At 41.3% G+C, this 16664-nt stretch overlaps 1 protein-coding gene across 1 annotated transcript in view; it reads right to left on the bottom strand.

Annotated features, from left to right (window-relative positions):
• Positions 1 to 16664, bottom strand: part of MPP7 (MAGUK p55 scaffold protein 7) — a gene marked incomplete in the record, with an annotated part of 615576 nt that overhangs the window by 218342 nt on the left and 380570 nt on the right. Inside the window, 1 exon segment of the mRNA XM_073629838.1 lies at positions 58 to 189. Coding sequence (XP_073485939.1) covers positions 58 to 189 — 132 coding nt within the window.

A 16664-nucleotide genomic window follows, 5' to 3' on the forward strand; every position in this document is an offset into this window, starting at 1 on the left:
TCTCACACTTGGAGGAATGAGCTTTACAATAAAATGCAGAAAGTTAGCATATCTCACCAGAGGTTCTCTGTTCTTCACAAGCCGAATAATTTTCACAGAATCTTCATCATCATCAATGTCTTCTGGCATGGGAGGAAGGACCGGGTCATAGCTCTTCTGAGCTACTGTGTCATGTACTGAAAGCAAGGCCTACAAAGGAACAAGAGAGAGGGTTAGTAGAGAATGAACTCTTATGACACAGTTGCAGTACCTGTACACTAAATGACACAATATGGCCCCTTGTAGCGAAGGAACTAATGCCCTGTACGTGTGGTCGGACTTTGTTTGGACATTCCGACAACAAAATCCTAGGATTTTTTCCGACGGATGTTGGCTCAAACTTGTCGGAAAATCCGATCGTTCTAAACGCGGTGACGTAAAACACGTACGTCGGGACTATAAACGGGGCAGTGGCCAATAGCTTTCATCTCTTTATTTATTCTGAGCATGCGTGGCACTTTGTCCGTCGGATTTGTGTACACACGATCCGAATTTCCGACAACGGATTTTGTTGTCGGAAAATTTTATATCCTGCTCTCAAACTTTGTGTGTCGGAAAAACCGATGGAAAATGTGTGATGGAGCCTACACACGGTCGGAATTTCCGACAACAAGGTCCTATCACACATTTTCCGTCGGAAAATCCGACCGTGTGTACGGGGCATTATTGTTCATGTGGAAGAATCATTATTGGGTGGAACTGAATATGGTTAATGGCTAATTTACTGCTTTAAATTAAAAGAAGCCAGACATTGCCTGAAGAAGGTTTCACTTCCTGCTATGGGCCTCCTAAAACTATATATTAATTTACAATATTTTGACTGTCTCTGAAGAATACTACCGTATATTATTAATCTAAATATGCTGCAATATCACATTTTCAGCACCTAAAAGTATAAAGCCAAAACGTCTGTCTATTTTGAATAGAGTACTGAAGGCTTAAAACTAGTCAGTTTTTCTTTATTTGGCCATCTGTGTCCCATTGAAAAGTTATCTTTTTTTTCCTCAAGTTTTCTATTCATTTTCTGTCCTGAAGACAAAACATGAAATAAAATGAAATCTCTACAAAGTAGGAGAAATCCCCTCTTCGAGAGTGGTCACCAGAAAAAAATGCAACTATTTTACGGTTTTATGTTGTGGGACCAACCCAAAATTGAGGATTTACTTTTGCTGATCACTTATGCCCCGTACACACGATCGGATTTTCCGACAACAAATGTTAGATGTGAACTTGTTGGCTGAAAGTCCGACTGTGTGTATGCTCCATCGAACATTTGTTGTTGGACTTTCCGACAACAAATGTTGGCTAGCAGGTTCCCAAATTTTCCGCCAACAAAACTTTGTTGTCGGAAAGTCCTATCATGTGTACACAAGTGGGACGCACAAAAGTTCACGCATGCTCGGAATCAAGCAGAAGGAGCCGCACTGGCTATTGAACTTCCTTTTTCTCAGTCTGGTCGTACGTCTTGTACGTCACCGTGTTACCGCGTTCATAATTGTTGGCCAACATTTGTGTGACCGTGTGTATACAAGAGAAGTTGGAGCCAACAACCTTCAAACAAAATTCCACGGTTTTGTTGTCGGAAAGTCCGATTGAGTGTACGGGGCATAAGACTCCTGAGTCATGACAATGCATGGGAACACATGTAACATGCACTACTGCTTTGCAGTGGCATTACATTTAAATAACACCCAAATGCAGTAAAGCAAAGCACCTGTGTTGCAGTGCATGAGAATGCACTATAGTGAATAGCTTTATAAAAAAAAAAAAAAAAAAAAGAGGATCATGTTGGATGTCATGTACGGCGGGTGGGTCGCTCATGTGCAATGGCATTTTTTAGGCGTCCGCATCTCTACCATTGCCACTGGACACCAGAGAGAGGGGGAGATATAGGGGCCTTGTATGTGGCGGTTTACTACCGTGGCCTTGCCCCAGGAAGGATTTGGAGTCCTACCTTGTTACACTGACATGGTGAGAGCTATATGTGATATGAATATCCTTGAGTAAACTTACTGGTACATGTAAGCTGGGTATTTTATATACCCGAGCGTGTTGTGTTTTTTTGTATTTCAGCTGTGTCATTTCTTTGTTAGTCACTGTGTGGCCTGATTTCACATTGCTTTACAACTAAAGATATGTGATTTTAAAAGTGTTACTAAACCTACAACAGTAAAATCAGTGTGTATATGCAGTAAAGCATGCTTGTTATATTCACTGTGGAACCTAAGAGGGTTAATCCTCTGCATTGTGTAAAAAAAGCTGTTTGATCCTGTGTGCACAGATCCTCCAATTCTTCCACTGACTCCAGAACATGACTGGATAGTACAGAGCCTTTGTAGTCAGGCTGCACATGCTCAGTTTGGTGTGTATTGCTAGAGAGGTTTTTTTTTTTTCTTGGGAGGGTGTATGTGATCAGCACACGGGCCAATCAGCACTGTCCAGGCAGAGGGTCAGGGATCCTGGATCCCAATAGGACCGCTCAGTGCAGTTTGAAAACTTCTCCTACAAGCTTTACTAGGAACTGATAGAAGCCACAAGACTCCTTTATACTGCTGATGAGAAAAGGTATTTAGCAGTTTATATTTACTAAAATAATTGCATTTCCATGTTCTGTGTAATGTGGGAGAATAGATATAGTGAATGCACACTCCTGGGTTTGGTAACACTTTAATGATCCCATTTTGCCTATCTGTGTGGGTTCCTATTTTTCCACAGTAGTGGTAGGTATTATCCATAAGCTTTGCTGGCTTGTTTATATTTGGTTATTCAGCTATTATTCATTATTTACTTCCCCTCCTAGGCAGGCAGTTTTATGACCCATATTCTCCCATGGCTCACTGATATCTCCATGAAATATCCTAATATCCAATTTATAGTGTGAGTTTAAACTATTGTGCTATAAGGCAGGTGAGGAAGCCCCCCAGATGACCTATGAATATGTGCACCATGTTTCTGAATATTTCTTATTGCAGTTAGTGCACTGCTTAATACATATATGTACAAGTACTTTAAGTGTTGGCTGTATTTTTGTGTCTGTTTTGATTAGCATATTGTTTTTGAACCTTTAGTGATTTTGTATGCAGTATTTGTAAAGTCTCCTGATTAAGCCATAGACTGGCGAAACATGTAGAGATGAAGTTACTGCAACTTCACTGTAAAAGCCGTATGGATATTCCTTGATGTTTTTATATGAAATTGTTACTATTTTTCAATGTTTACAATAAAATTAAAATTTTTCTATTTACTTGTGTTGGCACCTTTAAAATTCCATCTTTGCTTTTTATATACATTTTAATGCAAGGCATGTAAATGAGCTTTACAGCACATGTGTTAAAAAAACGTAAAGACATGAACGCAAAGAAATAAATTGGTTCTTAAATGGTCACTAGGACAAATAAAGAGGTTGAATTAGCCCAGTGGGGACAGTGACCGCAATAACAACCTGGCAAGGGTCCTATTAAAAAAAAAAAAAAAAAAAAAAAAAAAAAAGAATTGGCTTACATTTTGTAAGCCAAAATTGGCATGAATCACTTTTTCTAAAGATTTTGCAGTCCTAGTTTTTATGTAGATATCTGCTCTCCCAATCTAAATTTTAGCTTAATTAAAAAAAAACAAAAAAAAAAACACCATAGACTTATATTCAGTGCGTGCCCTGCTTCCATAATATGATTTTGTCATTTGAACAAAGAATCCCAATTATATATATTTTCCACATACTCCTACATTTAATCTAAGGATACATAACATAATAAGGTTTGGAGGGGAAAAGGATTTAAGAAAAGAAGTATATAGACAAAACAGTAACTTTGTGTAATAAAGTGAGACCAGATGAAAGTGGTTTAAAGTCTGAGGAACAAAAAATTGTCATGATTCAATTTGGCCCATTCTTGTAGAGAAGATGAGCAATTGAGCATCAACACTTTTTCCATTCTGTGCAAAATCTTTGGGTAGAAAACCCTTTTTTCTATTATAAGCAACACAATATTTGACACACCTAATATACTGGTCAGGATAAATATCAAATTCAGATCTTTTAAGAGAGATAAGCTGACCATACACTAATCGAATTGCATTCAGTTCCAGATAAACTGACTGAAACTCACTTCATGGGTGGCCCACTTTGGCCCCCTCCTGCCCAACATCCTTCGATTGAAAGATTGAAGGAGCCGGGTATAAAACAGACCATGCTCTGGTCTTGATGCCATCAGGACCCTAGACTGCAAAAGCATGGAGAGGTGCAGAACCTGCAGGGACGAGCAGAATATATTGCCTTTAATTGTTCCCCTTGACATAAACGAGCAATTAACCTTTGCAGTGCGAGTACAGCCCCACTGCAAAGGGTATTATTTTTTTTGTCTGTAGTTGGGCTTTAAACGTCATGCCCATCGGCTGACGTTTGATCAGGTGGAGCAGCCTGGGTCACACGGTGCCATCTTGGACTTCTCAGCCATTGGAAGCCAGCTATCACTTCTGGGTTCAGGCAGTCGGCTTTTATTGATGTCGGCAACTCTGCCCACTGGTCACTATTGTATCCCTACTCTTGCAGCCTAATAAATTATGTGATGTGGAATACCAGGAGGCTAAGAAAGCAGGGACACTTCATTCTCATTACGGTGAAAATGGTGGTGGGTAGGTGGGGGGTTTAAAAGGAAGAAAAAAAAGTCCCCCAAAAAGTTAAAATTACGGAGCATAGCGGCAGTGCATTTTGCCTTCGTTGATCTGGGGGGGTGAAGTTTGAATTTCCTCAGGAACAAGCCATCAAATAACACTGGCATGGTGGTTTAGCCATAAAGTAACAAACTTTAAAGAAGAGTTTTATGGAAGCATGATTTCAACACACCCAGGCAGAAGCATTAAAGGGTTCTCACACATCTGCATCTCCTCAGTTTTTACAAGAGCCTGAAGTCCCACCTTCAAATAAATCTAAGATTGTGGATTGCATACCCAGACAAAATGACAATGCATGACCACCTTCTCTTTAGTAAACATGGGCTTAAAGTGGACATGTGATTTGCCCATGCAGAGCAAAGTCATGAATTCACTTTAATCTCAGATATCTCAGAAGCTTACACTCACCTTCCTTTCACTTCTGAATCAGTCTGTTTAGCCATTGGAAGCAAAAGGAAATCCCTTACATGCTACAAGTAGCCAGATCCACAGCATCAGACAGGGATAAGAACTTTCCATGCAACAATGCTGTCGCAAGCAATGAGTCATGTGCTTCTACATAGCCAGAAGTACTGGGCATTGCTTTTGGCTCAAGATGCTCAATGGAAAGGCAGGGGAATGCGACACAGCCACATATCTCACCCCACTGTCTCCACGCCACTCCTTTCACAAACTACACCCTATTTTCCATCTCCTCCTGTCTATCATTGTCCACCCCATCTCATGTCTTTTTCTGCTCCATCTTCCTCGCACACTACCTTATGTCCAACTCTGTCTACACCATCTCCGACCTACACCACCTTCTGTCAACTCGCTGTTTCCCACTGAACCCTTTGTGCTTCATACCATTCTCTTCACATACTACACTCTATTGTCCACCCCATCTCCTGCCACACTACCTTCTGTTCATCTTTGTCCATCCCATCTCCCCACGACTCTGTCTGCTCCATCTTTCTCTGATGGTACCCTCTCTCCCAATCTGCTCTCTTTCTGACCTTCTTAGCATGGAAAATACATCTGATATTAGGTTCACTTTAAAATAATCATACCAAGAATAGCTCAGTAAGATAACTATTATTTATAGGATTATGATTAGGCAGAGAATAAAACAATGTACACAACTTTTTGTTATATGGTAAGCATCTGTATTAAACGTTAAAGGAAGATTCTGCTTTAAGAATTTTGATCGATGATTAATTCCATAAAAATTGTGAAAATAAAAAGGAAGTGGACAGTATAGTGTGTGCTGAAGCCCAACGATGTTAATCTGAATTCTGCAGAATCACTTTCTGCACAGCCGTAAGGTTCTTAAAACAATATTTGACATATCATTAACTTGCTTATTAATATAACTAGTGTTTCACTTGATTAGGCAAACAAAATAAATGTATTGCAATATTAACCATGGAGGTTGAATAGAACTAGCTCACTTCTTCTGTAAAGTGGGAACCCAACCAAAAAACTTCAAACAAAACAATTCTCTCTCCAAAATGTTGGCAGCCGATTCCTTACAAAAAGAATCAACTTTAATTGTAATTACAACCCAAAATGCCAATCACTTCTATTTTGTCCCAGAGCCAGGGAAAAGAAGGACAACATAATTGGCTCAGGCAGAAGGAGCTAAGCGGCTCTTAATCCAATATTTATTTTGTTTGGGAAAATACGGCAAGCCGCAAGCACGATAGGTCAGTAACGCGCTCCAGAAAGGAAAACAGAAGAGAAACAGCAGACAAAAAGCATAGAAAAAGAGACATTTTCAGAAGGTTGTTCAATTACAGTATTTACTCAGGAATTATCCCCCGTCAACACTTGACTGCTAGTACTGACATATATGGGAAAAAAAAGCTTCATCTCCACATGCAGATCCTACTGGAACCGACTGTGCAATTCCAATTGTTCACGAATGATGAAGTCATACATTGAATCCGGAAAGTATTCCCGATGCTTCACTTTTTCCGCATTTTGTTATGCTACAGCCTTATTCCAAAATTGATCAAATCCATTATTTTCCTCAAAATCCTATAAACAATACCCCATAATGACAACATGAAAGAAGTTTGTTTGAAATCTTTCAGATTTCTTAAAAATGAAAAATGAAAAAAATCACAAAGTGTTCACAGCCTTTGCCATGGCACTCAAAATTGGGCTCAGGTGCATCCTATTTCAAATGACTATCCTTGAGATGATTCTACAACTTGAATGAAGTCCACTTGTGGTAAATTCAGTTGATTTGACATGATTTGGAAAGGCACACACCTGTCTATATAGGGTCTCACAGTTATCAGTGCATGTCAGAGCACAAACCAAGCCATGAAGGAAATTGTCTGTATATGTCCAAGACAGAATTGTATCGAGGCACAGATCTGGGGAAGGGTACAAAAAAAAAATTCTGCAGCATTGAAGGTCTGAATGAGCACAGTGGTCTCCATCTTCCGTAAATGGAAGAAGTTTAGAACCACCAGGACTCTTCCTAGAGCGGGCCGCCCGGCCAAACTGAGTGATCGGGGGAGAAGGGCCTTAACCAGGGAGGTGACCCGATGGTCACTCTGACAAAGCTTCAGCGTTTCTCTGAACTTCCAGAAAAACAACTATCTCTGCAGCACTCCACCAATCAGGCCTGTATGGAAGAGTGGCCAGACGGAAGCCACTCCTCAGTAAAAAGGCACACGACAGCCCGCCTTGAGTTTGCCAAAAGGCACCTGAAGAACTCTTAGATCATAAGAAACAAAATTCTCTGGTCTGATGAAACAAATATTGAACACTTTGGACTGAATGGCAAGCATGTCTAGAGGAAACCAGGTACCGCTCAGCACCTGACCTATACCATCCCTACAGTTGAGCATGGTGGTGGCAGCAGCATCATGCTGTGGGGATGTTTTTCAGTGGCAGGAACTGGGAGACTAGTCAGGATCAAGGGAAAGATGAATGAAGCAATGTACAGAGATATCCTTGATGAAAACCTGCTCCAGAGCACTCTGGACCTCAGACTGGGGCGAAGGTTCTTCTTCCAATAGGAAAACGACCTTAAGCACACAGCCAAGATAACAAAGGAGTGGCTATGGGACAACTCTGTGAATGTCTTTGAGTGGCCCAGCCAGAGCCCAGACTTGAACCCGATTGAACATCTCTGGAGAGATCTGAAAATGGCTGTGCACGACACTCCCCATCCAACCTGATGGGGTTTGAGAGGTCCTGCAAAGTAGAATGGGAGAAACTGACCAAAAATAGGAGTGCCAAGCTCGTTTTTTATTTTTAATAAATTTGCAAAGATTTCAAACATACTTCTTTCTCAATGCCATTATGGGCTTGTTTTTTGTAGAATTTTGAGGAAAATAATTAATTTAATCAATTTTGGAATAAGGCTGTAACATAACAAAATGTGGAACACGTGGAAAGCGCTGTGAATACTTTCCGGGTGCACTGTGTTACATATGTGCAGACACATCTGGAATTTTATTACAATGGGACAGTGAGTTTGAGGCCTGAGCAAAAATATTAAAGGCCAACTCCAGCTTGATATGATTAAAAAATAATTTTAAAATATTTTTAAAGCACATTATGGTACGTTGCCCACAGGCTCACTGTTTCAAGGTCCAGCACTGAGTCTTTTCTGGGTTAAGCGATGTCAAGCACTTGACCCACTTCCTGTGAACCCATTTGTTCAGGTGCCAAGGTGTCGTGAACCCACTTCTATAGGGTGCATCAAGCTACCCTAAATCACAGGAAACCACTGTAGAGAGCAGTGCTAGGACCTGCCCCCCACGACAGGAGGGATAAAAAAAAATCATGAATTCATGTGACTGGACCAACAAACCCTGAAAAAAAGGAATGTACATAAAGATAAAAAAAAAAAAAAATATAAAGGCAATGAGCGACCTGCCTTTTCAGTATGCTGAAATTCGCTTAGGTGTCTCTGTCAGTCCCTCCCACCCGAAATCCTTTGAACAAAATATAAAAGAGGCGAGGTGGAAAATTGCCAGCTGAACAGCGGCTGCATCCAATCAGATGCAAGTGCTGTTCAGGTATTCTGATAACCACCACCAAACCTTATCAGAAAACAGCTCAGCAAGGGGATTCACCTAACTTGTGGTATAGAGTGGATGGAGGATTTATTTTATTCAGCCAGCGTTACCCATCACTTGAGACAGCAACAAAAACAACATACTTAGTAGAGTGGGGCAGGGTTAAAATCTCAGGAAGCGTTTTATTGCTGTTTGTAACCCCACCGGAGATATTCCCTTGTACTAATGACAGGTGTCAGACGCAACAGGAAGTGGTGGGAAATGTCAACAGGAGCAAACCATTTAGAAAAACAGGTGCTAAGCCTTCGATTTGCTATCTTATGCCGCGTACACACGATTACATTTTCCAGCGGGAAATGTTGGATGTGAGCTTGTTGGCGGTAAGTCCGACCGTGTGTATGCTCCATCGAAAATTTGTTGTCAGACTTTCTGCCAACAAATGTTGGCTAGCAGGCTCTCAAATTTCTCGCCAACAAATGTTTGTTGTCGGATTTTCCAATCTTGTGTACAAGTCCACGCATGCAATCAAGGACGAGCCGGAAGCGCTTGGTCTTGTAAAACTAGCGCTCATAATGGAGATATCACGTACGTCTTGTACGTCACTACGTGCGTAATTGTTGGCCAACATTTGTGTGACCGTGTGTATGCAAGACAAGTTGGAGCCAACACCCTTCGAACAAAAATCCATGGTTTTGTTGTCAGAAAGTCCGATCGTGTGTATGGGGCATTACATGCACACACACGCAAAAATCAGCTTTAAAGGTTTACAAAGGTTTAGGACAAAAAGGATTTAACCAAAACTATGAACATAGAGAAGGTGACCCTCAAGATTTTGGGGATGAGAGTTTCCAGGTCAAAATACTTTACTATAAATAGGAAAAGAAGAACCTTATTGGTTGGTTTGGAATAAAAGTACCCCTAACGGTTAATGGGACTTTAACTTATTATTGGTTGGTTTGAGTAGTAAGTACAACTTTTCCTTCTAACCACCAGGCCAAATGAATGCCTCTGCTGCCTAGTGGATGTCTCACAATTTTTTTTTTTCATTTTTTGTTCCAACATTTCTGTGAATTATCCCTAAAACATAAATTCATAAAAAAAGAATACCACTTAAAATAATCTGGAAGCAAAGCAGTAAAATGTTTATATTACAAGCACATGTGATTTCTTTGCATGCCGCTTTTTAAAGTTGCATCTATATAATTTTGCAATGCTCACATCAAACCAAAAGATGCAGAAGAACGATGTGTGAAAATACTTAGCATTCACAAGCAGCCAATCATGCTTTTGCAGCCCAGTAAAAAACATACGCTTAAAAGAGATCAATAAAAAGGTAGCTTTATAGCAGAGCATACCATTAGAAATGTGGAGCACAAGAAACTTTTATTCATGGAAAACCAGATTCCAGCTGAACATTTACAACTGGTGTATGCTACATGTGGCTTTCTGACTATTGGGAACTACAAGTTCCAGCAGCCTGGGACTGTCAGGGAGTGAACTCCAAACCGAAGAGGCACCTAGAGGTGCCTTAATGTACTTTCAGAAAAAGGATAAACTCCAGGCAAAAATTCAATAATTATTGGAGTTATATATTTATTAAAACATCATGAAATGCATTCTTAAATGTACTAGTTTAAAGACCTAAAGTGTTATTAAATCCACAACAGTAAAATCAGTCTGTATATGCAGTAACACATGCTTTTTATACTTGCTGTGGAACCTAAGGGGTTAATTCTGTGCATTGTGTAAAAAGGCTGTTTGAGCCTGTCTTCTCGGATCCTCCCCTTCTTCCACTGTCCCAAATATATATCCTGATAGTACAGAGCCTTGGTGACACTCTGCACATGCTCAGTTTGGTGTGTATTGCTAGTGCGTTTTTCTTTCTTTTGAGAGGGTGCACAGGGCCAATCTGCCTCATAGGACAGTCAGGGGAGAATAAATACTTCTCCTACAAGCTTTAACCAGTGCTCTGCTGGACACTGATAGAAGTCACAAGACTGCTATATAGATAGAAAGGAGGAATTTAGTGGGACTTTAAATGAGGGTACACCATCTTAAGAGAAAACATAAAAAATTAAATTACAGTACATGGTTTATTTATTACAGTCTAGAATACATAACAGGTATTTTGTATCAAATAGATAGGTAGTCACCAGACTTACACTAAATATGCTGCTCATAGCATGCAATACAAAAAAGTAGACATGGAAAATATACATGGTATAATACATCGATTGAAAGACAAATATAATAAAAACAAGTAACTGTTGGCATCTAGTGGCACTCTACGCGTTTCCTGGCATTACAGCTATTCATCAGGAGTGTTATGAAGTAGTATACTGAGAAAGAAAGAACAGGGGTTAATGATAATGCCCTTAGAATAAGGGAGGACAGGGGAATTATGTACCCTACCTACCTGAATTATGCACTTTTGGTATATACTTAGTCTATTGGATCATGCTGTGACCACCATGTTGGGCTCTGGGCGCTGTTCTCCATCCTTGGAGGGTTCCCCCGATTCAACCCCGGGGGAGACATCATGCCTCTTACCCCCATCTTCCTTGGCTGATACCGGACTTGGCCTTGAGGCTGTTAGTAAGTATCCCAATCCATCTCCACCTTGTTGGGACATAATTCCCCTGTCCTCCCTTATTCTAAGGGAATTATCATTAACCCCTGTTCTTTCTTTTTCAGTATACTACTTCATAACACCCCTGATGAATGGCTGTAATGCCAGGAAATGCATAGAGTGCCACTAGATGCCAACAGTTACTTGTTTTTATTACATTCGTCTTTCAAACGATTTATCATACCATGTATATTTGCCATGTCTACTTTTTTGTATTGCATGCTATGAGCAGCATATTTCGTGTAAGTCTGGTGACTACCTATCTATTTGTCATAAAAAGAAAAAAAGGGGGTCATCAAGGACACCCTGGGCAGACTTTAGAGGCACAACAAACAGTCAAAATAACAATATAATCAATTTTATTAAATATAAATACATACAGTACAAAGACACTGACAAAAGATAATAAAAAATCCTCTATAAAGAAATATACATGATACAAGCCCAGTCTTGATGGGTGGCACAGTGGCTAAGTAGTTAGCACTTCCGCCTGGTAACAATAGGGTCTTGAGTTTGAATCCCAACCATGGCCCTACCCTACCTGCCTGAATTTTGCATGTTAGTCCTGTGTTTGCGTGGGTTTCCTCCAGGTACTCCGGTTTCCTCCCACACTCCAAAGACATACTGGTAGGTTAGTTGGCTCCTGTCTAAATGGCCGCTAGCATGCATATGTATGAATGTGATTTAGGGACCTTAGATTGTAATCTCCTTGAGGGCAGAGACTGATGTAAATGTAAAATATATGTAAAGTGCTGCATAAATTGTCGGCACCTAATATACCTAATATTACCTATATTATTACCTAATAAGTACCTAATATAAAATATCAGCCACTTGTAACCCTCTTTACAGCAGCAATTAGACTGGTCAAGGGGAAGAAAAATCAATCAGATATGCCAATCAGGTATGTATGCATGTACTGCATATATTTTGCCAAGGGTGAGATTTATCAGCCTGTTGCTGCTCCTTCACTGCCCATCCAAAGGATTAGGGCAGGGAGGTGACCATGGTGTACTTAACTGCAGTAAAATAAAAAAAAAAAGCCCTACTCACCAGCCTGGCTCTACCATTCTGCCAGAGCTGCAAAAATAACCAGACTCAACAATTAAAAATAAAAACACTTTGGCAGGTAACAGCTTCTCTTGTTATTGCAACTGTGCATGTAGCGATTTTTAGTTTAGCTTTAAAATAGCGGCATAGGGCTCCCCTTAAAATCAAATCTTTGAAGTGCTATCTATGGCCAGAGTCAGACTGTAAAATCATATATTTTTCCACACTGCACTTCAATTATTTCTAGTCTACTCCTAATACTCTGAAGGATATTGAAGTTTGTAAACTTACTTTGTGAAGATCCCACACATTTACTTCCTTGAATTCTGTGACACATATACATTACGTTCTGTTAGTAGGCACTGCCGTATCATACATGTAGCCAAGAGTCGGCTATTATTATCTGCATTCAAGAGACACTGTGCAGCATCACTGCTGTGAAGCTATTTTCTCATAGTGTTCAGCCTGGACTCTGTGTTGTCACTTCCTAAATATAGAGTGACTGAGCTCCAAAGGTAAAGCAAAGTAACTTGGGACGTGTAGTCCAGGGAGCCAAGATTTGCATTCAGCTGGACTGTTTTGAACTACAAATACCAGTCGGCTGAGAAAGAAGAGCAGAATGCTGGGAGAGGACATAAAAGGCTTGTGAGCAGATGGGATTTTCTTCTGGGGACCCCAACTTGGATCTGCAAGCAAGGACTCTGACGGGCAGTGCTGTGGCTGAGTCACAGCCTGTGCAAGAAAGAGAGAGAGAGAGTAATCCTGTGTGCATAGAAGGGCATCCATTGCTAGCCTCTTCTGGTTGTTCGGCGGCAGCCTGGAGGCTGCTTCTACTCTATACACACCAGATCCAGCTAGGCCGTGGTGCGGCACAACACAAGGTCGGACGCCATCCTCTGAGCCAGGACCCTGAGGGAAATCGCTGCAGAGCCTTCACACCTTGTCATCAACACCATCAGTCACAGGGATCGGTGAGATGGCACCTGCCCATTCTCTCCTGATAGGAGACACTGCATGCAGACAATGTTGTCTTTTTAATTACACCTGTAGAACGCAGTGCCACACTTACACCTCGTCAAGCATCTACAGTGTTCATCTTGTGTCCGGATATTACAGGCACACTCTGCATCCCCCGCTTGCCAAGATACACCAGCCTAATTTGCCTTACTCTGCTATTCAGGACATCTTCAAAAAAAAAAAATCACATAAGTGCTAGCTGAAGATTCAAGGGCTTCTTTTCTTCAAAGGGACTACATCTACCCCCCACCAGGGATTGATATATGTAGTGCCAGAAAGGCCTTGTTTTTACCTGGGACTCTATTTCTTAAAGGAGCAGGTTAAAGTTTTACAGGTTATGCTATTTGTGTTGAATTGCAAAAAAAATATATTTATCCTGGACCCGTGGAGCTAAGATACAGAAAGGAGTGGTCTGACATAGTTTAAGGTCATTCCTCTGCCCTCCGTCTGCCCGTTACCATAGGTTCTTTGTCTAAACAGGGTTTTGACTGTATCTAATTGCTATATATATTCTGCCATCAGCTATTATCTGTTGCAATAATTTTCTCTCACATCAGTAGTACTTTTGAAGAGGTTACATAGTTACATAGTAGGTGAGGCTGAAAAAAGACACAAGTCCAACCTATGTGTGTGATTATGTGTCAGTATCACATTACATATCCCTATATGTTGCGGTCATTCAGGTGATTATCTAATAGTTTCTTGAAGCTATCAAGGCTCCCCGCTGAGACCACCGCCTGTGGAAGGGAATTCCACATCCTTGCCGCTCTTACAGTAAAGAACCCTCTATGTAGTTTAAGGTTAAACCTCTTTTCTTCTAATTGTAATGAGTGGCCACGAGTCTTATTAAACTCTCTTCTGCGAAAAAGTTTTATCCCTATTGTGGGGTTACCAGTACAGTATTTGTAAATTGAAATCATATCCCCTCTCAAGCGTCTCTTCTCCAGAGAGAATAAGTTCAGCGCTCGCAACCTTTCCTCATAACTAAGATCCTCCAGACCCTTTATTAGCTTTGTTGCCCTTCTTTGTACTCGCTCCATTTCCAGTACATCCCTCCTGAGGACTGGTGCCCAAAACTGGACAGCATACTCCAGGTGCGGCCGGACCAGAGTCTTGTAGAGCGGGAGAATTATCGTTTTATCTCTGGAGTTGATCCCCCTTTTAATACATGCCAATATTCTGTTTGCTTTATTAGCAGCAGCTTGGCATTGCATGCCATTGCTGAGCCTATCATCTACTAGGACCCCCAGGTCCTTGTCCATCCTAGATTCCCCCAGAGGTTCTCCCCCCAGTGTATAGATTGCATTCATATTTTTGCCACCCAAATGCATTATTTTACATTTTTCTACATTGAACCTCATTTGCCATGTAGTCGCCCACCCCATTAAATTGTTCAGGTCTTTTTGCAAGGTTTCCACAGCCTGCGGAGAAGTTATTGCCCTGCTTAGCTTAGTATCGTCTGCAAATACAGAGATTGAACTGTTTATCCCATCCTCCAGGTCGTTTATAAACAAATTAAATAGGATTGGTCCCAGCACAGAACCCTGGGGAACCCCACTACCCACCCCTGACCATTCTGAGTACTCCCCATTTATCACCACCCTCTGAACACGCCCTTGTAGCCAGTTTTCAATCCATGTACTCACCCTATGGTCCATGCCAATGGACCTTATTTTGTACAGTAAACGTTTATGGGGAACTGTGTCAAATGCTTTTGCAAAATCCAGATACACCACGTCTACGGGCCTTCCTTTATCTAGATGGCAACTCACCTCCTCATAGAAGGTTAATAGATTGGTTTGGCAAGAACGATTCTTCATGAATCCATGCTGATTACTGCTAATGATATCGTTCTTATTACTAAAATCTTGTATATAGTCCCTTATCATCCCCTCCAAGAGTTTACATACTATTGATGTTAGGCTAACTGGTCTGTAATTCCCAGGGATGTTTTTTGGCCCTTTTTAAATATTGGTGCTACATTGGCTTTTCTCCAATCAGCTGGTACCATTCCAGTCAATAGACTGTCTGTAAAAATTAGGAACAACGGTCTGGCAATCACCTGACTGAGTTCCCTAAGTACCCTCGGATGCAAGCCATCTGGTCCCGGTGATTTATTAATGTTAAGTTTCTCAAGTCTAATTTTAATTCCGTCCTCTGTTAACTATGGAGGTGCTTCCTGTGTTGTGTCATGAGGATAAACACTGCAGTTTTGGTTACTGAAGCCTCCCGATTCACTCGTGAAGACTGAGGAGAAGAATAAATTCAATACCTTTGCCATCTCCCCATCCTTTGTAACCAGATGTCCTTCCTCATTCTTTATGGGGCCAATATGGTCTGTCCTCCCTTTTTTACTGTTTACATACTTAAAGAATTTCTTGGGATTTTTTTTGCTCTCCTCCTGTAGGTTCTACTGTAAGAAACAAGCTCATGTCTTTAAAGTCTTTATTGCTTCAGTAAACAAAGTTCAACCATTTTACCCGAGTTGTGTGTGTGTGCTTCCAATTGTCTTTACTGCAAATACTGTCTGAACCCAGAGTGTCAGAGGTGTCGGAGGACTTGCAAGGTCGGGGCAACCAGTGGGGTACAGATTCAAAAAGTAGCCCTCACGGGGGTAGCCCTACACAAATTTCACAGAGCCTGCCTTCTGAACTACAGAGGTGCTGAGGAGGAGATTCAGGAGATGGAGTCAGTACAAAAATCACTGCTTGCAGGCAGCAAGGTACCATCGGATAAGTAGTCCTTACCCGCTATACTGCGGCAGAAGGGCACGTACAGACAGATTAATGTACCTGTACGTTGCCCTTTAAGAGGTGGCTCGCGGGTGCGCACATGCCGCCGGGAGCACCGTGATCGCGGGTCCCGCGGACCCGATGTTCTGCGGGGATACCCGTGATCGTCTCATGGTGAGGAAGAACGGGGAGATGCTAATGTAAACAAGCATCTCCCCGTTCTGCCTAGTGACACTCTCACTGATCAGCTCTCCCTGTAATTAGGAACTGTGATCAGTGACGTGTCACACGCAGCCCCTCCCCCCCACAGTTAGAATCACTCCCTAGGACACACTTAACCCCTACAGCGCCGCCTAGTGTTTAACCCCTTCACTGCCAGTGACATTTTTACAGTAATCAATGCAATTTTTTAGCATTGATCGCTGTATTAATGCCAATGGTCCCAAAAATGTGTCAAAATAGTCCGATGTGTCTGCCATAATGTCGCAGTCACGATAAAAATCGCTG

Source organism: Aquarana catesbeiana, linkage group LG05 (genome assembly GCF_042186555.1).
Source record: "Aquarana catesbeiana isolate 2022-GZ linkage group LG05, ASM4218655v1, whole genome shotgun sequence".
Classification (NCBI taxonomy): Eukaryota; Metazoa; Chordata; class Amphibia; order Anura; family Ranidae; genus Aquarana; species Aquarana catesbeiana.